This window comes from Taurulus bubalis (assembly GCF_910589615.1).
Source record: "Taurulus bubalis genome assembly, chromosome: 20".
Classification (NCBI taxonomy): domain Eukaryota; kingdom Metazoa; phylum Chordata; class Actinopteri; order Perciformes; family Cottidae; genus Taurulus; species Taurulus bubalis.
This window is the reverse complement of record NC_136608.1, coordinates 7,176,736-7,202,778: the sequence shown is the minus strand read 5'-3', so window position 1 is coordinate 7,202,778 and position 26,043 is coordinate 7,176,736. Positions and strand designations below refer to the sequence as shown.

The following is a 26,043-nucleotide window of genomic DNA, read 5'->3' as shown; positions in this document are numbered from 1 at the left end:
TCATAAATGATTGGGGAAAGTTTCCCTTTTGTATTTACAAGAATCAGAATAAAATGTTGTGTTTCACATGAATAGGCCGTGTAATGAAAGGAGATGTCAGTGAAAAGTATCATACTGTAGCAGTAGCCGTAGAACTAACATGACATATACAACGTAGTTTCATATTTTGTACTGTAACGGAATATGACTGTACAAATGTGAATCTTGTAAGTATGTTTTTCCAATAAACATGCAACATGTCATGTTTTCGTGAATAATTGCTATGCAGTGCTGTATTAAAGTCTGATGAAAAGAAAAACATCTCTCCAAGTCCCCCACCTTTATGAAAGTGCAATACTAAATTGCTGCAGTGCCTCTTTAACTTATACTGATCATGACGCTGTGTGCTCATGATTGTGTTTGCTTGACACATTCATTATTAATTGTTAAAGGAGCACAGCAGGCGTTGACCTTCCAAAAGCTTAGTTTGCATAATTCGACAATATGCTTTCAGCGCTGTTTTCCAGAGACCAGGCATAAAATCATACATGCAAAAGGAAAAAAAAAATGTATAGCCGAATTTCTATTCAGGAAAACCAGAGTAGATAATGGTACAGTTATGGTGTCGAAAAATACAAAATAAATTAAAACTCAAATGAAAAAAAAACTTTAGAAAATAAGTCTCTGCTTAAAAATATGTTAAAGCATTGAACTCACACAGTTTGAGGCATATTTCAGCAAAAAATATAAAATAATTTAATACGGAGAGGTGTTTAATTGATAAGGACCGTTTAATAGATATGAAGAAGCCACAATGATGGAGCAGTTTTGGAGCATTTTCTAGAATATCGAAACCACTGGGTGTCACGCTTCTGCTGTACTGTCGGTGAGCTCGACGATTGGCTGAAACAGCCGTCCACGTCCACGTGCCCCGGTGACGCCCCGCACTTTCCCACCATGCACCGGGTGATGTCTGAAGAAAGATGGCGGAAGGAGGAGCGGCAGATCTGGATACCCAGAAAGGAGAGGTCTTGGCGCTGTTGAAAACACAGCTGAGAAAGGGAGACACTTGGTGAGACTTGAGCTGGAACCTTTTCAAAGATACCCCGTGGCCGTGGGCTGGCTCTGCAGAGGCTGTCAACGCCACGGAGGATAAGAAACCCGAGGCGGCGGGCCGTGTTGACAGTTAGCTTCGACTCAGCTAACGGGAGCCTGTCAGCTTCATGTGTGTCCGCTCGGCATGCTAGCGGCGCTGGAGCTACCGCCAGACTGTCAATGAACTGCGGTTGTCTCCCCACATATATTTTAACGTTAAATGCCGTATTCTGGTGGTTATGTCCGCTACTTTCACGTGGTCATCTCTCTTTTAGTCTCGTGACATAACATCAATGAGGCTGCATTTTGTTCATCTAATCTAGTTAGCAGGCTAATAGCTAATTGGCTAGCCTACCGGAGCACTAAGTGGTCCTCCAGCCAGTGGGTTCATCCGGCGACTTTCGGCAGGGCGGAGTCGCAAAAGAAGCACCTGTCAAAATCACAGGGCCAGCTGGCCAGGCATGCGGCAACCTGAACTCAAGTCTGCTGTTACAAATATCAATCTGTGTTATCTTAGCCTCGTCAAGTCAGAGTTGTTGAGAGCGCTGACGGAAAGGTATCCATCGCCTGCTGAAGTGGTTCTGGTGTCACCTATTTAACCTGGAACATGAGAAATGGTTCCACCTCAAAAGCTTGTTGCAATTATCAGTGTCCCATCGTGTTTGATCAGAGCTGACATCATAATGCTGCTTTCCCTCTCTGTAGGTACCTGGTGGACAGTCACTGGTTCAAGCAGTGGAAGAAATATGTGGGATATGACAGTTGGGACAAATACCAGATGGGTGACCAGAACGTCTACCCAGGACCAGTTGATAACTCTGGCCTTCTCAGAGGTAAGACGGCCGATGCTTCACCTCCTTGGGCATTAATTCACAATGTGGGATATATTGTAAATACTGTGTGGTGTACCACGGACTGCCGGCCAGTATGGCTTTATTATTCTGGAAGTAGTAACAAAGAGTTCAGAGGAATAGGGGAACAAAAACAACATTGTTGACAAATTTCCAGAGAGTAGCCTTTTTAGGGGGTTCATAGAAAGCTCGCCAGCATACCTTTTTTTTTCCATGTGTGTGTTTTGTGTCGTTTGAGACAGTCAGTGCAGGGTCACTGTTGTAAATGCCGCCCCACAATGTGCTTTCCCTCCCTCTGTCTACTTGCTTGTTTTTCAACCTTTCTGTTATCCCGTCCTTACCTCTAGATGGGGATGTGCTGGCCATCAAGGAGCACCTCATCGATGAGCTTGACTACATCCTGGTCCCAACAGAGGGCTGGAATAAGCTTGTCAGCTGGTATGGATTAACAGAGAATCAGGAGCCAATTGCACGGAAGGTAAGGGTTCAGTCATTAGCATAGGGCTATAAATAGATTTCAGGTTGGAGGATGTGCTGCTCACTGCATTGAGAATATAACCAGTGGGGCATTATGACACCAGCAAAGGTGGCTTTTTGTGTTGCAGTTTAATGGTTGTGTTTAGTTTATTGCTATGCTGTTGAGCTTGTGTTGGTATGAAACAGAGAAACGCATTTGTTTATGGCCATTTGAGATTGTGATATCAGAAAGAAACTTGAGGTCTGTAAATTAGTTACTCAACATAGAATAATAAAAACCAGCCAAATGATACTGGGTAGCTGCTCGTTATACATCTTTAACCAAATTAATTGCAAAAAACAGTCTGGCACAAAATTTAGTTAGGAACGAAATGCTTCAGGCTTGTGTGGCAATGAGAAATGTTGGAGTATATATTTATTGGTTGACTTGATTGTCCAGTTAGATGTGCAAAGATACACTGCACAGGAGCTGGTAACGGATAAAGATGATACTGGGTATCACCTACCTTGCATGAAAAGGAAGCAACAATTATGTTTTTCCTTAATCTTTTCATTAATTTCTGTCACAAGCTGCTACTATTTATTTTAGGTTTAGTAAGTACTAAACTAGTAGTTTACAAACTACTAAATGGCTGTATGCGTGGTTACAGTTGAGTAGTTAGAGGAATACTCCATGATGGCGCCGACAACTTAACAGGACCCACCGTACCAAATCCCCGCTTCAAATCTCGCTAGTCATGGCATCATGGCTGCTAGAGGAGGTTCCTGTCCCCCCCTTCCGCTCTATCATTCTCTCTCTCCCTTCCATTGACCCTCCCATTTTGCCATGTATGTCGTGGGACGTATCGAGTGGCTGCAGGGTTTCTATTTTCAGGCAACGTTCTGGATGACTGAAAAGCTACATGGAGCGATCTGCGAGACACAACATGCAACAGGTTCATTATTAGTTTTCCTCTTCTTTTCAACTCCTTTCAACCTTTTTTGGGCTAACCATCTTGTGGTGCGGAAGGAACGCAAGCGTTAAAAAGGATTTAGGAGGATTGTAGTCTCAGGTTTGGCGCTACGTTTCCTTCCGTTGTCCACCTCTGGTGCGATATGCCCACACCGCCGGAGTGGTCCTGCGTGTCCTTGTTTTTTGTTGTGGAGGAATGCCGGCTGAGGTCACACTGAGTGAGGCAGCGGGATAGCTTCTGAAAGGAGTGCGAGAGGCATACGCAGTTTTAGACGAGGAGGAGGGTGGTGGTGGGTGGGGTAAAGGGTTTTGGCCCGGCTCTGATTTGACAAATTCTGCCAGAGTTTGGCGATGAGTTGGGCTTTTGCTCCGAGTTTACAAACACAAGGGTGTTGTGCTGAGGTGTCGGTAGGATGGGTCCACCGGGAAATCAGGGTATGGATAGGGGAGGAGTGGGGGGGGGGGGGGAGGGGGCAAGAGAGAGAGAAACTCAGCCATGTTTGTAATGTATGACTATTGCAGTTCTCGGGGACATTTGTGAAGTGTGTGTGTGTGGGTGTGGGTGTGGGAGGGGGCTCAGCGGGGAAATAAATAGGCTGGGACCCCTCAGCTGTTTCCACGAGGCGCTTCTAATTTAGGCACTCTGACACTGCTCGTATCAGATGAGTGGCAACCAGATCAGCAGGCTGTACTTTGTTAACCATGAGAAACAGAAGCTAGTATAACCCCAGATTTCCCCAACACTTTTCATTGTTTGAGATCTCTAACAAATAATTAGCAAGAGGTCATGTAAGAAGTGTACCTTGGACGTACACGGACGTAACGATCACAAACTTACCAATTCCTATTTAAAGAATAATCAGCTCATGGCTATTGTTCCATGTTGGTAGCTGTAAAAGAGTCCATTTTTGTTTTATGATTAGCAGGAGGCTGCATTTTATCGAATATAGTGACAGCAGAGATTTATCTTGTGTTTTGGCTTGACATGTCGAAATAGTTGCTAGCTAATTATGCATCTTTCTCATTAGAGCCTCTTTACTGTAGTAAGAAAACCATGTGTTTATATAATTTCTGCAAGTACTTGATACATATATAGTGCATGGATATTGAGTTCTGCACATATACAATATATTTGACTCATCATGGTTTCATTCAGATGATGTGGACAGTGATTCATAGGTTTTTCTTCCCCAGGTGGTAGAACAGGGGATGTTTGTGAAGCACTGCAAGGTTGAGGTGTACCTGACGGAGCTGAAGCTCTGTGAAGACGGCAACATGGACAATGTGATCACCAGGCGCTTCAGTAAAGCCGACACAATAGGTAGGCCCGAGTCACTCCGGAGTAACTGTCGAGTTACACTGCCAAGGAGTTCAAAGTTTACTTGCACCCCGTCTGATTTCATATTTTGATCCTGGATTTCCATTGTTTACATTTCCCGCTGTGTTTTGATTAAGGTCACTTTGAAAACAACCGTCATGATGACGCACACTAATTAGACGTTCTCTCATGCAGACATGATAGAGAAGGAGATGAGGAAGCTGTTCACCATCCCTGATGAGAAGGAGACCAGGCTATGGAACAGGTACATGAGCAACACCTTTGAGCCTCTCAACAAACCTGACAGCACCATTCAAGATGCCGGCCTCTACCAAGGACAGGTGGGGACTATTTCTTTGACTGCCTCTGCAGGGTTCATTTTCGGGAGTCAGCAAAAAGAAAATAAATCGTATATTTGACGAAACCAATGCAGAGCTGTCCAAATATGGCTCGCTATGTAGACAGTTATTATTTCTGAACTCAGTGAAATGTGCTCTAGTTTCAATCGCCCTTTTCAGATAGCTTATCCTTATTTGTGCTCTCTGTCAGTCAGCCCTTTGAGGCCGCAGCAGGGTGACGCTTTAGAAAACCCTTTTTTCTGCTTGGTTTAAATCCGTGTCCAACAGGTGGTCACTACCTGCAGAGGGCAGTCAAACTAATCTCAGTGCAACGTTCTTAAATACCTTTTTTGCTCAATTCTCTACTGTTCACCCTAGTTTCTCTCGTGGGTAATGCATGTTAGGCACCAAGACACGTTGACACAGGGTTGTTAGAGCAACAAATGCAACACAATTTAAAATCTATCGTAATGGCGAACAGCAACGCAGAATCCAATTTATATGATATGTAGGTGATTTAAATCCACGTCTTGAATTTCACTTGAAAAGACTGCGGGGTCGCGTTAGCACAATATGGTACGACCGTCCTGTGATGAGTTGGTTTCAACTTCAAAACCCACAACATCTGTTCGTCGGCTGCCACGCTAGGCGCTCAACCTCTTATGTTAAGCCTCTTAAACTGTGCACGCATGTCCTGGCATCTACCTGGCAGTCGTCTACAACAGACACCGTCTCTGTGCAGGCCCAGATTAATTTAGACACCTGGCCACAATGAGCCGCCAGGCTTCAGATTGCGTGGCTTTCCTGCTCACCAGCAGCAGCTGTTCCAGAGGATTGTTGAGCCTCGGACGAAGCGTCACCATATGAAACAGTCCGGCTCCCTGTCTTTCCCCATTTTGAAAGCAGTAACTTATTGGTTCTGCTGGTAGCATTTAGGAAGTCACTGGTGGATCTTTAGCGTGTGTCACAATGTCTTCTGAGCTGTTCTTTGGTCAAAATCTGAATATCCCATGAATTGTAAAATAATAAGGTGAATACAGCCTTTTTAAGTAAAGACGTCATCTTGTGTTTCACAGTACAGGATGCAAATATGTAAGCGTTGGGTGTCTTTAAACTAAGCAGATGAGCCCTACTTTCCCTCTGCCGTCTCCCACAGGTTCTCGTAATAGAGCAGAAGAGTGAGGATGGCTCATGGCCTCGAGGCTCCACGGCACCCAAGTGAGTGAACGGCACATCGCCTGGCTTGCACTTCTTTGTTGACTGAAGGAAAACGTAACCACATAAATAGAATGCAATTATCACGCGTTATTCAGACACTGTTGATTTACCGGTAGATCCCTACATAGGTGGTGTATTATTGAGTTGCTAGAGATGTTTTACTTGGTCAGTTTGAAGGGGGGAAAAAGTAATGATATGATGTTGCACAGCTCCAGAAATCTTTGTCTTTGAAGCGTTCTAAACACTTTTCAATAGCTGCCTCTTTGGAAATGACGAAATTTGATTGTTACACCCTTTTTTAAATAGTTTCCCTGCTATGTCACCACAGCACCTTATCATCTTCAAAACTTTCCTGTCTATGGCGCCTCCGTCCACCACTTTTGCCTGACCTTTTGTTGCTCACATATCCCTCTTATTTGTTTGAGTTCATCTCTGTTTTATTGACACTCGCACACCTTTCTGGAACGGCTCCTTTTCTCTACTCTAACTCATGATCTATTCTTTATCTTTTGAAGGTCATCTGGTGCTTCCAATCTCTCTGCTTTGCCAAAGATCTCGCCTTCATCTCTCACAAACAATCATAACAGCAGCTTCAACAGCAGGAAGTAAGGCCTAGTAGTGGGTTGAGTAGCTCAGGGGTGGGTTTTGGTTGCCAACAGACAGAGATGGAGTCTGGAGCGTTGCTCAGCACAAACCTTCACATTAACACCGCCAGAATATCTTATCAAATTGGCTTCCCGGAGAAATTTCTCCAGAAATTTTTGCAGAAATGAAGTTACTTTAGTTTGATCTATTTGGACTTTTTCCTCAGTTATGCTCCGCTCAATTTGCACTCTTCCCTAACTCAGTCATACTAAGCGATCGGCTTACAGTATGAAGTTTGTCGAATTTAATTTTGCATAGGTCTATCTCTGCCTGTGGTTTGGGTCTGAAAGCCATCTTGTGGTGATGCAGATTCAGCTGTAAAAGCTGATTGCATGGATGGGTGTGGTGTGGGGCGGGGGGGGGCTTACGAGGGATTGATCTTTTCTTTTTGATTTTCTCCAGCGACAGCAGTGCTCTCTGTAAATGGCCCTCCGGTGTCTCTGGGTGCCTTACTCAGCATTTCATCTTGCTAGTTGATCGTTTGTATCTGATTTGCTACCTGACTGATTGATAGCTCTTGCTAGAGCTGCATGATTATAGTTAGAGTGGTAATTATTTTACCCATTAATTTGTGTTACACGGTCTTGATTTCACCTTTACTGTCTTGTACACCACTTGATCCAAAATATTGTTCAAATTATAGAATATGAGCAATGTATTTGGGGCTCAAACACGAGCCTGAGACACGCTTGGTACAGAACATTAAAATGTTGTATTTGACATAACAGTTATGGTGTTGAAGGAGACAACAAGATCTCCTTTAATGAACTGAATTGTTTTTATATTTAAAACATTTGAAGGATTTTCCTAAGTCTGATGCATTCTACTTTGCTTATTTTATTTTAAAGTTGGCCTATGTGAGATTTCTCGGCCGCCATCTCCTCCTTTCTACAGTTTACCTCGCAACTGCATCGATGAAAGATGAACCATTAAGCAATGGTAGAGTTACAGAGTTGTAAATGTCTGTTTTGTGCACCCGTGTTCTCATGGTTCTGTTACTCAAACTGGATAAAACAGTCCTGGATCCTAATTCATATCCCAGCAATACGCCCACAAACAACATATTTGTGTCGCAGCCCCTTGTTTTGTTTTAACCCGGTGCATTTTGAGAGTGAACTTAGCCACACTCTTCTTTAGTATGTAATTACAACTTTCAAGTGATAAAATATCTGCACTTTACTGTATTTCGGGGACATCTGCAAGCTGGAATCTTTGCAACTCTTGGTTATCATTAAAACCCATATCTTAAACCAAACAGGATGCTTTCGGTTCTTCTTCGACCCTTTTCAAATGTGGCCTCCTTAAGATTGTACTGCCCACATCCTCATCTTTACTCTCATCTCAGTTTGGAAACTGCCGTACCACATTAGGAGATCGCGTGAAGTGTGCTGTTAATCATTCAAAAAGAATACCACAGTGTGAGCTTAATCATGCAGCTCAGGTACGAGTCTACATTCTCTGAAGCTTTACTTTTCTTAACCATCTTAAAACAAGAGGCGGAGGTGAAGCAAGTACCTGGTCAAGTCACAGAAACAACTTCAATATCAATCAGTCAGTCTAGATTTCTTGACGTGCCAAAATGAATTGCTCGCTTTCTTTTTAACCTTCAGTTTCTGTTTTCTGAAAATGGCTCCCGTTTCCTGTAAACCAGATTGTGGTTTGTTACTAAAGCAGTGAGATACCTGGCAGCCTAGAGAGCACTGCTCGACTGTGGGTGGAGCTTTTTGACTATGCTGTCGAGTAGACTTTACTGTCCCCTCCTTCCCCCTTATGTGTGTCATTTACTGCATGCTGGAATGTGTGTGTGTGTGTGTGTGTGTGTGTGTGTGTGTGTGTGTGTGTGTGTGTGTGTGTGTGTGTGTGTGTGTGTGTGTGTGTGTGTGTGTGTGTGTGTGTGTGTGTTTTAGGTAAAGATTAAAATAACAGCCACAGACTTGGCCACCCTGAAAAATATAAATATTGAAAAAGGAAGCAGGGTGAGCTACACTCGCTAGCTGAAAAGAAAAGCTCCCCAAATATTTTCCAGTACAATACTACTGCCTTGTACTTTCCATTTGGGAGTGTAGTTCCACATTATAATTTCACAGCTGCATTATATTGTTTGATAGCAGTGGCATCTTTCCTTGCGCAGAGCGGGTGACTTGGGGAAATTGGATCTTTACTCCCAGCAGCCCTCCTGTCCCTGATTCACTGTAGTGCCAGAGCTGTCGTTTCCTCTGAATTATGCATGGGGCGCCTCTTTTCTTTTTTCTTTTCTTTCTCTCATATGAAGCATTTCCGCATTACGAAACGCTTGTCTTTTTGATTTTGCGGTTTTGGCCTGGTCGGTTTAGCCGCTTTGTAACAGCAGTAAGTTTCAGCGTCTTACGGTGTCCCCTGACTCTGGCAGGCAGTCTCTCTCTCTCTCTCTCTCTCTCTCTCTCTCCCCGTCTCTCTCTGTCTCTTTACCTCCCCTGCTCATTGCGATGCACACGTTCTGCAGTCTAAGTGACCTTCAGAATACATTTCATCTGCTCTCCTCTTCATCGCCTGCCTTCACACACTCGCATACCGGCCTTTCCTTCAGAGTTTTCTCAGCTTATTTATTTAGACCCTCCCTTTTTTTTAAAAGCTTTCATACAGACAGCCATGACACATTAAAGATGATGAAAGAGGGAGTGTGTGTTTGAGGGATTACAACAATGTCACAGGGTGTAATTTTAACAGGGAGGGGCGGGGAAATGAGAGCACAAGTTGTGTGTTAGTGTGTCGAGATGAGAGGGATGGCAATATAATGTGTGTAAGTAAAGAGGGTAAATGGTGGCATGTCGGCATGAGTGAATGTGTTAATGTGTTTGTATATGTGCGTTGGAGAGGGAGATGCTAAAGAGTCAGGCCTATGAATACTGCAGCCTCAGCTGGATGCAGTGGATCAGCTGCTCCCTCCATCCCCATCTCATTTCTCTTCTGTTTCCCCCCCCATCCCCGTGCGGTCCGCCCCTCCCCCTATTCCCTCTCTCTCTCTCTCTCTCGCCCCCTCCCTCCCTCTCTCTCCGTGCACCTCTAGCTTCGGTAGCAGTAGTCTTGAGCATCCTTGCTGCTGCTGATGTTGCTATAAATATCTGCTGGTAGCCACAGAGTGGCAGAGAGAGCAGGCAGGCCAAAGGGAGGAGCAGAAGACCAGAGGACAGGACAGGACAGGGGGAAGAGATCTGAGGCAGAGAGGATAACGAGATGACAAGCGGCCGAGCTCGAAAAAGAAGAAGGGGGGAGAAGAGAGGAGAGGAGCTGCTTAGTTAGCTCTAAGAAAGAGGAAGAGTGTGTGTTTTTGTGTGTTAATGCTTCCTGTGATTTGATTATTGGCCTGGCCGGACTTGGAAGTCAAATTGTAGGCCTAAACTTGGTTCGGACTATATTCTAACAGCTACTGGAGCTGCACTGGGTTGAGCTGCGTTAACATGTGGACCCAATAGTGGAGACTGGAGCTGGACTTTTCGACGCGCCCCTCTAAATACCAGGCGCTGCATGCGCCGGAACCTGAAGCGAGCCCGACCAGAACCACATCCAGGCTGCTGGTCGTTCAGTTTTGTATGGACATGCGGGCCGGCATGGGCCGGGGCGGGGCTGAGATGTCATGCTCCTCTGTTGCTGGTGGTGCCTGAGGCCAGAGGCGGTGGAGCTGGAGAGCAGGAGGGTGGACCACCGCGTACTGAACTGCGAGGCCAGTGCCTCCACCGCCATCACAGCTGTTTCCCTTGACCAGTGGGAGCCAGAAACCACCAACACTGCCTTGCAGCCCTCCCAGAGGTCTGCCGATTGCTGCAGTTTGGGAGGCCTAGCTTTAACACTCGGATTGTCTAGGACGCCTGAGAAAGTGTTTTTTGGGGGGTTCATAAGTCTGGATTGTAGTTTATTTTGTCGAAGAGGAAGTAGTGGAAACTGAAGCTGCATATTTGCCTGGTGGTATTTTGTATGTATTGTTAACAGCTTGAGTGTGTTAACAGCTTCATCTTATTTAGCTTAACATAGATGTAGCATCATTACATTTATGTTTGCAATAGGACGTTCATGACCTTTTCTTTACTTGTAGCAGTTTAACAAACCCCTTTTAAACCTATATAACGTGCCTGTTTGTGCTTTTGTATGTTTATTGCACAGTGTGAAGAATTCAAGCTATAGTCTACCGTCCTACCACCCTTACAGCAACAGCTATGACTACTCAGACCAGAGCAGGCAGAGTGAGCGCTCGGGCCTCTGTGGACTCTCCAACCTGGGCAACACCTGCTTCATGAACTCTGCTGTGCAGGTAAAAGCATGCCTTCAGGGAACTCTGCGCAGGAAGTATGGAAAGTTATTCTAATTCTTCCAAAGTTTGTTCATGAAGTCTAAAAGAACCAAGGCTTGTGGTGCATCCACAACGATAACACATAGTGTTTTCCTCCTTTAACTTGTCACCATTCTGTAGATAAAGTAGAGAAAGTGACTGCACCATTGTTCAGAATGGTGATCTTGCAAAGATCCTAAATCCTCTGCTGATTATTGTCCTCTCCTGCTTTTGCGTCCCCTCAGTGTTTAAGCAATATCCCTCCTCTGACGGACTACTTCCTCAAAGACAAGTTCACAGAAGAGATGAATGAGGACAACCCGCTGGGCATGAAGGGGGAGATCGCCAAAGCCTACGCCGAACTGATCAAGCAGCTGTGGTCGGGCAAATTCAGCTACGTCACCCCCAGGCCTTTCAAGGTGACTACCTGGGAAAACTTGAGATATGTAAAAATGTATATTTCTCTGAGAAGTTTTGTATATTGGGGTGACAAAAGCTAAGCTGTGCACTGTTTATACATTTTGGAAAGGATGGTAAAAAATGCTTGTCACCCACAGTAAGGCAGTTGGTGCAGGAAGCAAAAGTATACCACACTATCGTTGCTACTCTGAAAGATACAAAGTAGGAAATGAGCAGAACAAGTATGGCCCCACACACCAGGGGTAAATGCCTGGTGAGTGAAGGGTTTTAAAGCTCAGGGACCACCAGTTTCAATCCTCAAATAAAAGATTTAATGAGTTGAAAATAAGCATTTTGATATTATTAGTTTGTTTGAAGGTTTTCATAGTGAGGATTTCATGTGAGGGCTAAATCGATGTGTCTGGTGATGAAGTTCCAAACTAAAACCGATGCCCAAGAAAGCACTGAAGTATGTCACATTATTGTGAGAATAGACTAATTTCATTTGAGAAAGTATCCTAGTTTGTCTTTTTTCTACTGTTTTTCTATCTTTTTTTGTTATTTTCTTTTTGTGTGTCTTCCATCCTCCAGACCCAGGTGGGCCGCTTTGCCCCGCAGTTTTCGGGCTACCAACAGCAGGACTCTCATGAGCTGCTGGCCTTTCTCCTGGACGGCCTTCACGAAGACTTGAACCGCATCAGGAAGAAGCCCTACATCCAGCTAAAGGACGCAAAGGGCAGGCCTGACAAGGTGAGATCTAAAAGCCTTTGCAAATGTGTTAAACTGTCTCCCCATCTTAAAGTATTTTTTATTTTTCACAATTTTATATTTACACACTTTCATACTGCTAGTTTATGTTTTGCTGTTCATCCCAGGTGGTGGCGGAGGAGGCGTGGGAGAACCACGTCAAGAGAAACGACTCCATTATTGTGGACATCTTCCACGGCCTTTTCAAGTCCACCCTGGTGTGTCCTTTGTGCTCCAAGGTCTCTGTGACCTTTGATCCTTTCTGCTACTTGACCCTACCCCTGCCCATGAAGAAGGAGCGGACACTGGAGGTCTACCTGGTCAGACTGGACCCTCTGGCCAAACCCACACAGGTAACGCGCTAGGCCTGGCCGGGAAAGCAGCTGAACGACACTGAGTGTTGTACCCTGGCATCATGATTTTGTGTGATGTGTTTCCTTTTCAGTACAAGCTGACCGTGCCGAAGGTGGGCTACATCTCTGACCTGTGTACCTCCCTCTCCAACATGTCTGAGGTGCCTGCTGAGAAGGTATAAACATCACAGTCAGCTCTGCTCTGGTCAGCAATGATGCTGACATCTCTGCAGACGGCACCGGCATTCTGTTTTCCACTGTCTCTGCCCACCCAGCTTCAGCTGATAGTGGGGAGATGTGTCCAACATATTTAGCCTGCTATACTAGTGTACTAAATATAATAAGGAATTGGTTCATATATCGGTTCAATCTGCTGACACCTTCTGACTGCGTTTCCCTTTTCCCCCCAGATGATTGTAACTGACATCTACAACCACCGTTTCCATCGGATCTTCGCCACCAACGAGAACCTCAGCAGCATCATGGAGAGAGATGATATCTACGTGTGAGTGTCGTTATCTAAAGTTTTAAATGCCGTCTGAATTTAGGTTCCTGGCCTGTCATTACCACTTTGAAAACATAGATTTTTTTTTTAGCTTAAATGACAGTGTAATTTGACAGGTTCAAACCGCATCGTTCATTGGTTTGAAGGCGTCCAAGTACAACTCTATCGACTGTTTTGACTTTATTGCTGAAGGTTTTGCAATTTCACAGATTTAAAGCTTAGAATTGCTGGCAGTCGACCAGTTTAAATCGCTTGATTTGCCAAGCGCAATAAATATGCAGCTGTTAGGATTTCACTTTGCCGCTAACACACAGAGCACATTCACTGACTTCAAAACGCACCACACTTGTCCGTGCAGGTTTGAGTTGGCGGTGAACAGGGTGGAGGACGCGGACCATGTGGTGATCCCGGTGCACCTGCGGGAGAAGTACAAACAGTCGGGATACAACCACACCAGCACGCCGCTGTTCGGACAGCCCTTCCTCCTCGCCGTGCCCAGAACCCTCAGTGAAGACAAACTCTACAACATGCTGCTCCTGCGCCTCTGGTGCGTCCATGTGTCTCTGCGTTTGATCGTAGGGTCATTGTCGAAGATTGACTCTGGCCTATTGCTTCTCAACTTTGAATGGCAGCTTGTCTCCAAGCCACTTTGACTGTAAATAGAAATGATTTTGTGTTTGCAGCCGGTTTGTGCGATCTTCAGTGGCGGAGGAGGAAGAGGATTGTGAAGAGACACAGACGCCCAAACCACACACCGTCAACGGTAACGGCACTAATGGACTGCCGGAGGAGGGGTCGCCGAGTGAGTGCACAGCCGCCCCCACACTCAGACGTGTTCTAGTCAGATACCTGTAACAGTGTTGACCTTTTCCAAAGGTCTCGCTTTGTGCCACAACGCATTTGCTATTGAAAGTCATTGCTCTTTAGAAGCAGCCACGGCGCTTTTCAAATCCTTTGTGTCCTCCTTCAGGCGAGATGGAGACCGACGAGCAGGACGACGAGTCCAGTCAGGATCAGGAGCTGCCCTCTGAGAACGACAACAGCCAGTCTGAGGACTCTGTGGACAACGAACTGGAGAACGGTGTGGTTGGCCCTCAGAACTCCACCAAAGGCCAGCCGACAGCGGGGCTCAACAGGAAGAGACTTTTTACATTCCAGTTCAATAACATGGGAAAGACAGACTTCTCCCTCATAAAGGAGGACACCAGGCAGATCCGCTTTGACGAGGGCCACCTCCGACTCAGCGGTAGGAACTGGGGGAATACATCCTCACATTATATCCTCTAATTAAAATAAATAGATTTTAGACTTGTCATCTCGGATCCAATCATTACAGAAGTTATTTATCGAGTGTCATTGGAACGTCGTATTCACATGTAAATTAATCATTTTGTAAACGGCAAGATAGATGTGGAGGAAATAACAGGCTGATTGATGATCGTAATAATAAAAGATGACTAATCTAATTTGCGTATCTACATTCTTTCTTTTGACAGATCGCTCTTATCTCTCCTTGGACTGGGAACCAGAGATGAAGAAGAAGTACTTTGACGAGACTGTTGTCGAGGTAAAGCCAATATCAAGAGACGATCTCTGATACACATACAACAACTCTACAGTATTAATACAGCTGAGCAGCTGGTGCACTTTTTTTTAGTATGCGCCTGTGCAGTGTGCAACAAGGGCAGTGTGCCATTCTGTGACAAAATATGGCACTGTGACCCAGACAGGAGCAGCAGGCAGTCTCGGTCACCAGCAACAAATGTTTTGCCATCAAAAAGTCACAGATGTAATGTCTGCTGCCACCGCATCCTTAAAAAAAAAAAAATCCTTGCTCATAAGATGAGCTGTTTGTGGCTAAAATGAAAATGTTCCTCTTAGATTTGAATAATAGCATTTTCTTTTACATTCAAATTAGGTCGTTTTACAGTAAACACTTTATTAGTCCATATTTTAGCTGTAAAACAATTATGACTGCACAAAAACCTCAAGCACAATGCATGTGCATTCAGTGAGACACAAGGGGACGATGAGAAAAGTTGTCTGACAGCATATTTGTTTGTGTGTGTGGGAGCAGGACTTTGACAAGCATGAGAGCATGGACTACAAGCCCCAGAAGAAGGCTTACTTCAAGCTGAAAGACTGCATTGAACTTTTCACCACAAAGGAGAAACTGGGAGCAGAGGACCCATGGTGAGAAACGCCGCACATTCCAAACGCGTCAAAAGCAAGGAGGTGATGCCGCCTCTCGCCTCTCTTGAGCGCTGCGACACGTTCGGTCAACTGCATTGTGCGTCCCGTCTCGTAGGTACTGTCCAGACTGTAAGCAGCACCAACAGGCCACCAAGAAGCTGGACCTGTGGTCTCTGCCGCCGGTGCTGGTGGTCCATCTGAAACGCTTCTCCTACAGCCGATACATGAGGGACAAACTGGACTCCCTTGTTGATTTTCCACTCAGGTACACACTCGCACACTCTTTCACTCTCTCACAGACACACACACACACACACACACATGCTAATAATGCTATAAATCACTGCAGCAGGACACTGCATTTTCTGCAATGTATCTATTGTTTCTTTTTTTTTGCCATTCAAGGTTTACTTCAGCAACAGTACATGGAGACCACATGCAATTGTTTTAAATATATAAATACGACATAAAAGGCATAATAAAATAAGATAAAAATAAATGATTTTACAAGAAAAGGTATTTCATATTTACATTTGACTTGTGATGCATAATGACAGAAACTACAGATTGATTTGAATTTGCAGGTTGAGATGTTAGATATCAGATACATTTGCCAGTCAAAATTGTATTTTATTTGTATTGCTAAACCACAACGCAAACACATTTTAACAGTAGTTTTTTGCACCAAAACATACTCACAAGTGTGACGTCTGCTACTGCTAGCACTGCAATGTTTTGCCATTCGTTAAAGCTACACAGTCCCTTTTAGTACCCTGAAATACCTCAGAAACCTTTATAATGTTGTAGTACTCCTGTATACTTATTGTACACAATGTGATGTGTTTCCTGCAGAGACCTGGACATGTCCGAGTTCCTGATCAACCCCAACTCCGGCCCCTGTCAGTATGACCTCATTGCTGTGTCCAACCACTACGGCGGGATGGGTGGAGGCCACTGTAAGATACACCACTCATATTTGCTGAGCAATGTCCGACCGCTGTGTGTACACTTTGCACCATTATCAAGAAACGCGCTGCTGTGCAAATATATTATTCATCACGTGCCTGAAACCCAGTGATTGCACCAGGCCTGCAAGCTGGATGTAAACATGAGTCATAACTAGTGTTGGAGCTTTGTTTCACTCTGACGCTCACCACAAGTTTGCCCTTGTAACAAATGTTCTTGACCTAAATTGTGTAGAGTTTGCGTCGCCATTCTGTCAAACGGTGGCATCGCCGTACTGATTGATGCTTTTTGGACTTGCTACTCACGAGCTGTCAGTACATGACTCGGTACTTTTACCAAAGTGTTTCTTGGTACACAAAGTCAGAGTAAAACCCGTGTAATACTATGTTCTTGCCTTTTGATCCCGTCCTGCTCAGACACGGCGTATGCCAAGAACAAAGACGACGGGAAGTGGTACAACTTTGATGACAGCAGCGTGTCTCCCGTCAACGAAGATCAAATAGTGGTGAGTGTCCTCGTTGGCAGGAGCGAAGCAACTACTGTATATTTATTCATCAAAGGCAGTTTTGCTGGACACAAACTAGGATGGTTCATTTCATCAAAGTGATGCTGTACTTATGTTGTCACTAATTGGGATTAATTATTAAATTGTCGTTTTGTCAAAGACATCCGACTAGCACTAATAAGATTAAAAAAAGAAAAGTATTTTGTTTCTCTTACTGCTCTTGGACAGTTGTTGATGTACAGTAATTGGTACATTTAAACAACTCTGTGATTCAGACGGGAGAGCTCACAATCAAACCATGTGAAGTCTCATTAAGATGTGTTGACAGTGGGGTTTGAGAAAGTTTGTAAAAGCTTTTTCCACCTCACTACCCACTGACGATTTCAGTAGATTCCACAGCTCCTACGTTAATTAGTTTGTCAGGTTCATGGCACAATCACAGCTGATGCTTTTTAATGACTTGGAAGTAACAAACACCTTCTGCTATTTGGAAAATGTGTCGGGTCCATATGCAGTCATGGAGGAAAATAGTGAAACATGCTTGTGTGTGTGTTTGACTGACGCTCACATTCATTCACTAAAATCATTGTAAAATATACAAACATGAATTGCTATAGGCTGATCTAGTTGAATATATAGTTGGTACTGATGCTGCTTGACATGCAATGTGAAAACCTCTGAAATGAAAAGACCAAAGCTGACTGTCTCTAATCCTTCAGCTTTTCCTCAACCAACAAATTTGTCATCATTTGTTTAACCAGTTAAAATTCAGGTTCGTCTTGGCCCTTGCGGTCGACTGTAATTAACGCAGCATCCTGTTGACTCCTTATCGAAGGATAAAAAAAAATTCATAGTTATTGGAAGTAGAACCTAGAACTTCAAGAGTTGACGCAAGTTAAAAAAGGGAATTATGCATAAAACGGCAGTGAGTTTTATTCCTGTGGCAAGCTCATGTTGTTCCTCGCTGTCTTTCTCTCAGTCCAAAGCCGGCTACGTGCTGTTCTACCAGCGCCAGGACACGATGAAAGGCACTGGCTACTTCGCTCTCGACCGCGAGGAGGAGGAGGGAGAGGAAGACGAGGACGAGGAAGAAGGAGAAGATGGGGAGAATGAAGGCGACGAGAGGCAGGAGAGAAACACCCCCTCATCCTCTCAAGGGGCCTCTTGTGCTGCCGCCGCTGCCGCCTCCACACAGAGTGACGAGGAGGACCTGAACGAGAACCGCCGCAGGAAGAACGACAACGAGCAAGGCGAGGCCGAGGAGGAGAAAGAGGATGAAGAGGAGGAGGAGGAGGAGGAGACTCCCAATCGAGATGTCACCATGAAAACCAACTGAGGCGATCGAGGACACAAATACATGGAGAGAGACGAGGATCTTTCCATCCAAAGCCATATGGACACACAGCATGGCAGCAGGCGCCACCGGCCCCACCCAGCGGCTCGGACTCGGCCGCTCGACAGGCCGAGCCACCGCGGGGGGCGGCGGCTGTTGGGTCGGGGAGCTGCCGTGGTACGCAACTCTCAAAAATCAGGGCCCTCCTCTTCTGTGGTTGGATCATTGTGTGTGTGTGTGTGCGTGTGTGTGTGAGTGTGTCACCACGTCCATTTGTTTAGGATTTGCTCACCTCCTCTCTGTAAAAGAGTCACTGAACGATATTGGGGGCAAATGGACGGCGTCGCGCTCTCAATCGCCCCCTTTGCTTTTGAGGTTTCTTGTTTTTTTTTTTTTATAAATATATAATTTTATTTTTTTTGAGAGCAATGCATATTGGAATATCATTTTATTATCATTTAGGCCGTGTACATATTTTAAACACTGAATTATATCAGGTTTTCATGATGCGCTGAAACATTTTGAACTTGCACAATCACCAACCATCCACCTTTTTTTTAAAAATTTTTTTTTATTAAATGTATCATTGCCAGACATACTGCAATTGTGTACCATAAGAGTTGTCTCTCAGAGGCTTTAGGGAGCTGCCTTCAGTAAGCCTGCAGTGAGCCGTGTGTACAGTCTAGACTTCACGTAGAGAAGCTATGCTCATAGTTGGTTTTTATAAAGTGTCGAACAGCCAAACTGTCTTAGCTTTGTGCTGCTGCTGCTGTGATCTTGCATTTTTAGACAGATTATTAGGCTAATCTAATATCGGCATGAACTTTAGCGATTTAAGGTCCCGCTTTAGCCGTCTCTCTCTGGCCTCCTCTGTTGATCATTTGTACTTCTGGAAACCTGAATATGAAGCAGGATTTAGAAGTTATCCAGCTAACTTAAAAAAAAAAAATCTAACTTTGCACATTTTATCTGCAAAAATGAATAAGTAAAACATGTTTCACTCTGTCTTAATAAACTCAACATAATGTGCAGGCATTGCAACAAATATCCGTTTAAAAGTTAGCTGGCTGGCTCTTAAATCCTCCGCCACAAATCTCCTCATCAACTCTGAGTTATTCACAGGTGGTGTTTAAGACACTCTCTCTCTTTGCTCTTCATATTCATATTCAAGGCACTGTGAGATTAGGAACATCGGTGACTTCGCCGGCATCAGATGGATCATCTCTTGTTTCGGATCACCTCGGCCTTAACTCTTAATCTCAAACCGGTCGCCTTTTTCTTTTCTTTTTGGACATAACTAATCGCACCCTCTTTCACCAACTCGCGTGCACGAATGTCCGTCTCATTTCTCTGCTCGTTAACATTGCAGCCACGTCGTCTCGCCGCAAGAGGGCCAGAATGTAAGCTGAATGGTATGAACACTGACCGGATGTATGTGGTTGATGCCTTTTCGTTATTTTTTTTTTATCTTTATAGGGCCAGTTTTATTTTTTTTTTATTTTTCCAAGGCTCCCTATTTTGGTTTGGTTGAATGTGATGGTAAAGGGTAGTTGGCCTTTGGCATTAGCTGGTGGGTGGGATGCTTGTGGTCCTGAGCTCCGAGGGAGGGAGGAGGGGACAAAAGTGAAAAGTGGGGTGAGTCTGCCTAAAAGGCCGATGAGCTTTTGGGATCATGATACAGTGAAAATATTTTGTGGCAGATTGTTGCAGGATATTCCTCCATCAATGTGACTCATGATGAAACTATTCTCCATGGTGGAGTGTTATGTTTTTCTTTTTCTACCCGTTCTTCCATTGTACACAGCATTAGCGTCCCTGTTGTTGCCTCAGAATATTAGATGTGTACCATGCCTTTCTACGAGCGTCTCTGTGCTTCGACTTTAGCCGGCTTGTTTGCCTCAGCGCCGCCTTGCCTTTTGGGCGACTCCCCCGACCCCACCATCACGACTGAGTGAGATGTGATTGCTACTATAGGCTTATACAATACTGTACATAAGAGTTCACTCTGTGAGTGCACATTTGATAAAGTTTATTTATTTATATGTAAGCATTTAATAATAAACAGACAATATATTTAAAACCTTGGCAAGACCTGACATGTCTGTGGCTCGAGTCCACGCGTACACACTAGTTGGCAAGCTCTTGCCTGGGCTCTTGTCAAGGAGGGAATATTTTTCACAAAAAAAAAAAAAAAAAGGATGGCTCCGTTGTTTTGGGACTTTTTTGTAATACAAATAATCCAGACATCCTTGCATGACGACATAACAAAGGGGTTCCAGGTTTGGCTGCACTTGAGTTCACTTGGGTTTACATTTGAAATGTGCATGTGTATTTATACACAATCTTCAATAAAGTTGTGTAAAGCTTCTTTCGGCTCTGGGGTTTCCTTCTCTGTGCACTGCAGTGCCTCCTCTGTGTGTCTCCTTTCCTTGCCAGAAGGTCTCTGAAGTGTTTCACTGTGTATCCGTCATCAATAATTTACGGAACACATGTTGGTTCTCACATAATCACTACAAAGTTAAAAGGGAAATACCAAAAGATGCTTATTTTTAATGATCATTTAATTATTGCAGTAGCTACAGTTCCCTTAAAGAATTGCGGGCACATTCAGCTCTGAATCATTGAGATGTCGATGTTCTTTTTGAGTAGGAATTAAAACAAAGCTTCCATTTTACTTATCTCGTTCTCTCTCTGCTCCAGTGTGCAGCAGCAGCTGCAGGCTGGTCTGTGAGGAGGAACACTGTGTTCTCTCCGGGTTCTGACGGGTTCTCTGCCCCTCACAGCTGGGAGGTTCCCCAGAGCAGCGGCGCATCCTTCTGACCAATAAGGAGGAGGAGAAGAAGATCCAGCTGTGTGCGGAACAGTGGCTCACTCCCTCGGAGAAAACTGAAACCAGTTTACTAAATTGAATGAGGTCGACAAACATTATGTTGTAACTCATTTCATCACCATTTCAACTGTTCTAGAAAACTGGGGGGATAAAACAAAACAAAAAAAGAGTTGGGTTTACCAGAAAAACATAAACAACCTGATGATAATTACCGAAACGCGGCAGTCCAATCTTTCCATCACTTGCAATAATTTGCTGTTCATCATTTCCATCACATGCAGATCTTGTCTAACACTTCTAATGTCTAGCAGCTCGTAAAAGCGTCATAAAGAACCTCCCTGTTTGAAAGCAACCAGTTGAGGGCGCACTCTGGTGGTTTTGGGAGAAGAAAAAAACCCGTGAGAGTGAGACCTCTTCGTTTTCTCTGATCTCCGATCGTGCCTACACCCGTCCTGACGTTCCCCGCGAATTTTATCCACGCCGCTCCGCCAAGTCCAATCGTTCTCCACACCTACCTGACATGCGGCATTTTCGTGGAGAGAAAACTCGAGAGGAACCCGCGGATCTTCCCGGTGTGGACTTGGTGCACGTTACCGTGTTCGGGACCGAGCGGTTTTTAGATGGCGGGACAACTTTTCCTCACGACGCAGAGGGAGAAACGGACAACAATAGATTATAAAACAGGCTGCAGTTCAAGCTGCAAGGTGAAGCCCGGGAGACGACGTGGATTTTTTTTTTGGGACAGTTTCTCGCATCCAACATAATCCCGGTAATATTTATACACCGCGATGCGTTTATTGTGACTTTTTGCTAGTCTGTCTCGTGTGCTTCATAACGCAAAGAAAATACTATAAATCCATTGTTTGTCCTTTGACACTTAAAATAAATGACTTTTATTGTAGTGTTATTTAAAATTGCTAGACATTGTGATGCGTTTAAGGGGATCTTTGCACGCGTAATGTATCTGTTTTTTATTTTTATGTCTGCAGCATTTTTGCATCGCCGAACTTCGGCTCATTCGTGTTATGCTGATTTTACTTGTTAATGCCATTATGTAAAAGCAACATTAATACCACAATAATCTTATTTTGCGATGTGAAAAATCGATGCGGGTCGCCTGCGCCGCTCAGGAGCCGTCCTCACCTGCCATATGCCATTTTCACCGAGGTCATCCGAGGAGAGAGCAGCGGGTGCAGGAAATGTCTGAAAGGTACAGGAGGTGCATTTTTTTCCTCTCTTTCTTTCTTTGGGTGGGGTTTTTTGTCTCTGGCTTTATTGCGGCCACGTTTTTTGCGCGCACGCCATTTTTTCCCCACCGTGCGCTTTTACGCACAGCGACACGGACCAAGCGGAGGCGATTGGACGTGGAGCGAAGAGGACAAAAGGCAAGGCGGAGAGCACCGGGTGCCACGCGCCGGGTGAGGTAGTAGTTTGTGCTGTTGGTCGGGCTGTCACATTGCCCCATGTGGAGATGACTGCGCAATCTACTGCCTTGCCGGCGCTGGCGACTTGCGACAGAGTCGACGAACCGGATCGACGTGAACGACTGAGCTCACTGTGGTGTTTGTAAACAGAATACACTGAACGGGGACGAAGATGCCTTCACAAGAAGCACGTCTCCTGTGAAGTCATAAATAATCATTAAAGGCTAAGTGTAAGGCTAAAATATCTTCTCTTTTTTTTTACGTGATACATGGAATAAAGTGATTTTAATGGGATGCATCACCTGCGTTTGTGTTTCTTCTCTCTGACTTTTTAAAAAAAATGTTTTTATTCATTACCCAACGCAAGTCAAGACGAGTCAAAAGGAATAGGCTTTTCTTTTCATTAAGTATTTTGGAATTTAGGGAATTCACTTCACATGTACATGCTATCCACTCCACTGGAATTCACCTTTGGGGTTGCAAAGCATAATTAGTGCAACTTAAAAGTAAAGTTTAGGGACTGTAAAAAAAGTTATTAGGTTTGGAGGAGTGTGTGCATTTATTTAGGTATTTTAGTTTTGGCTATTGGCCCAAAATGATTTAAAAAATTAAAAAAATAACATATTTTGCTATGCATGTCATTTTGGCAATTCTAATCCCACTGTTATCTATATTAATGTACAACATCTTATATTCTGTATTAATGGCTAACTGAATTGAGCCAATCAAGTGTTTATTTATATATATATATATATATATATATATATATATATATATATATAAAAATACAAAATATGAACTAAACAGGAGTCTTTTCTTTTTTAAAGTTAAAACATCATTTTCAGCCCTCCCTTCTCTCACCAATCTGCTTTTGTAAGGTCCCTTTAGAGGCTCATGGTTTTGGATAAAGGCAAATGTTATCAACCTTTAAGTGGCCTTAGCAATAAATAAACCTAATAATTTAAGTTATACCAGTTAATACGAATACCACGCAAATAATGGGGACACTCATCGGTTTCTCTCTGCATGTCTTCTGTGAAATGAAGATGCAAAACTTTTACTCGGGTTAATCCTCATTAAGAATTGCGTCTGTCTGAATCAACCCTGTTCTGCCCTGTAACATGTTTAGAGTTTCTGTGAGCGCCGTGTAGTTCCACTAATGGATCCCTCTGCTGTCCACTCACAAATTCGAACAAACTGTTGTTGTTGCTTTCCCACAATAAGAAACCAGGGGACAGAAACAACAATAATATTGGTTAGCTCTTCTGCACGTCTGCTCTTTTGTTTCTTGCTCCTTCAGATTGATTTGGTCTGGTAAACTGATTTGGACTGCAAGCGGAGAGGAGTGCTGGCATATTGAATTTACTCGACATATTCTTCCTTTTTTTAATGATGCAAACTCCTTTTTCTTTTTTTTTTTACATTTATCTGTAACATTTATTTTCTTTTTTCTTTCTGGAAAAGAAACACTGAAGGTAAACATTGCTTTTTTTGCACAAGGAAACATTAAAAATATTTTTTTTTGACTTCATAAGTTATCTTGTTTTACAAAATGTACATTTCACATTCACAAACGGGGAGGTCGAGGCTATAGCACAATGGTCACTTAAAAATGGTTCCCCACTGGGCTTCAAACTTCCTCTTTGCTACAGAAAAAAACCCGCCCAGCTCTTCTCCCCTTACAAACGTTATAGTCTAAAAGGTAGAAAAAAAAACAACAGCAGTGACTACTTTCACAATACAGCAACTTCAAAAAGGGACACCTACAGTCGAACTGAAGGGACAAAGTAAACTTTCAGGAGATTCCTCTCATGTATTAACAAATGTAGTGGAACCAATAAACCGCCCTGGAGGATTCCCCCACTGTTTAGAAAATGACTCTTAACAGCTTGTCCACTATAACCACACATGATAATTTAACCTGAGTTGATGTGCAGCAGTTGGGTGGCACAGTGGGATGAAAAAAAAAATTATATATATAATTAATTATATATAATTATATATTCATTCTTTGACATTCATCTAAGAGAACAAGGCGTAATGACAGGTATGGGGATGAACATTCAACACATTGCCTGATGCCCCATTTTGACGTCTCAACATGTTTGTGGTTTGAAAGATTTCCACATCTGGGACGCATGCTAAGACGACGCTTAGGTGGCGGCAGGAAAGATTTTCCTCAACAAAAGGGAAATAAAACAGAAGGACATTCAATAAAATAAAGAGAACAAGCTTAAAAAACTTGGCATCTTTCAAATAGCTTATATGATGGAATTACAGATGCATTAGCAAATAATGACATTTTACAAAATGGAATTTTGAAATGAAATATTTCTTTCATGGAATGTACAGGAGGAAAAATGCACCAAATGGATTTTAGACAAATGTAAATGACTGCTGCTGGGAGGAATGTCGGTAATTGTCAACTGCAAAAAAGTCAAAGCTAAGATGATACATAGCCCATGCTACACAATGGCACATATCATGTGTCATAAAACTAAAGTGTGATATTCTGTGAGAAAGCCAGAAAGTGTGTGTGTGTCCCAAAATGTCAAATTATTCCATTTAACAAGGTAGTGGCAGTGCACGCTTTCCAAATTATCTTTGGATTCTATCAGTCTCCTGTTCGCCCGATTTAATGAAATAAAGAGACAAATTCTCACCTTGCAGAAAGTAAAATCTATGCTACAAATCATAAAATCCAAACTATCACTTTTTTTTTTTTTTTAGAAGTTATTAATTTGATGCGGTTATTTCTTTCTCAGACTGGAATCAAACTTTTCAAAAATGATGACTTGTATTTATTGATCCTGAAGTTTATAGTTTCTCCTTCCACCAGACTGCCTGCACTGCATCTCAACCCAGTGTGGCTGGCTGAGCAGTGTAGCCTGTATGAATGCAGAATAATAATGCAGAATAATAATGGAGGGAAGAGAACAAAAAAATACAAATGCACATAAAGTTTCTGAGGCGGCGACTCTCGTTTTCAGACAAGCGTATCTCTTCACAGTCGCCTTTCTTCCTCAAGTCTAGGCAACATGATTCAAAAAAAAGGAAGAAAAAAGAGTGCTAAATTAAAAATGAAGTTCTGTGGTTCGCCATTAGCATTTTTGTTTCATTTCATATACCGTCTCTCACAACAAATCATACCCTTAGCTCATATGCTAAATGTCTGGGATGCTGATAGCTCTTAGAATTATATGCATGGTTTATGCACATCTACAAACAAATAACATTATCACTAACGCTTTGATATATTACAGAAATACGAATTCAGTCCATATAAAAAACAGCAGTGTAAACCATTGCACCGTCGCTCATATTCCCAGGCCTAATATGTCACTGCATGCACTGACAAAATCACTACATCCAAACTCAGTACGCTGTTACCGCCAGACCTGACCCTCTGAAGACAAACAGGATCCGTATCGAGCATGTAAAGCGTATGAAACATGCAAAACATGTTAAAGCGAACAAAAAGCTTCTGTGTTTTTTCCTCTGACAAACTTTTGTCCAGATTTACTTTGATTGTATTTCGTGATAGTTTATTTTTCTTTATTTTTACAATTATGTATTTAATTAAATCCTCCCTGCTGCAGGGAATATTTGTCC

General features: G+C 43.4%; 1 protein-coding gene across 1 annotated transcript; it reads left to right on the top strand.

Annotated features, from left to right (window-relative positions):
• Positions 1-962: 962 nt before the first annotated feature.
• usp15 (ubiquitin specific peptidase 15) lies at positions 963-18,395 on the top strand (the record flags this gene model as incomplete). The annotated part of the gene is made up of 22 exons (XM_079235873.1): positions 963-1,051; positions 1,780-1,907; positions 2,273-2,403; positions 4,549-4,675; positions 4,868-5,013; positions 6,167-6,228; positions 6,744-6,833; positions 11,011-11,158; positions 11,422-11,595; positions 12,167-12,325; positions 12,451-12,675; positions 12,768-12,851; positions 13,086-13,180; positions 13,539-13,727; positions 13,864-13,982; positions 14,151-14,426; positions 14,677-14,747; positions 15,258-15,373; positions 15,489-15,638; positions 16,226-16,329; positions 16,756-16,844; positions 17,824-18,395. 22 exons carry the CDS (start codon positions 963-965, stop codon positions 18,178-18,180), a joined length of 3,129 nt encoding a protein of 1,042 aa, XP_079091999.1. The 3' UTR covers positions 18,181-18,395.
• Positions 18,396-26,043: the final 7,648 nt, after the last annotated feature.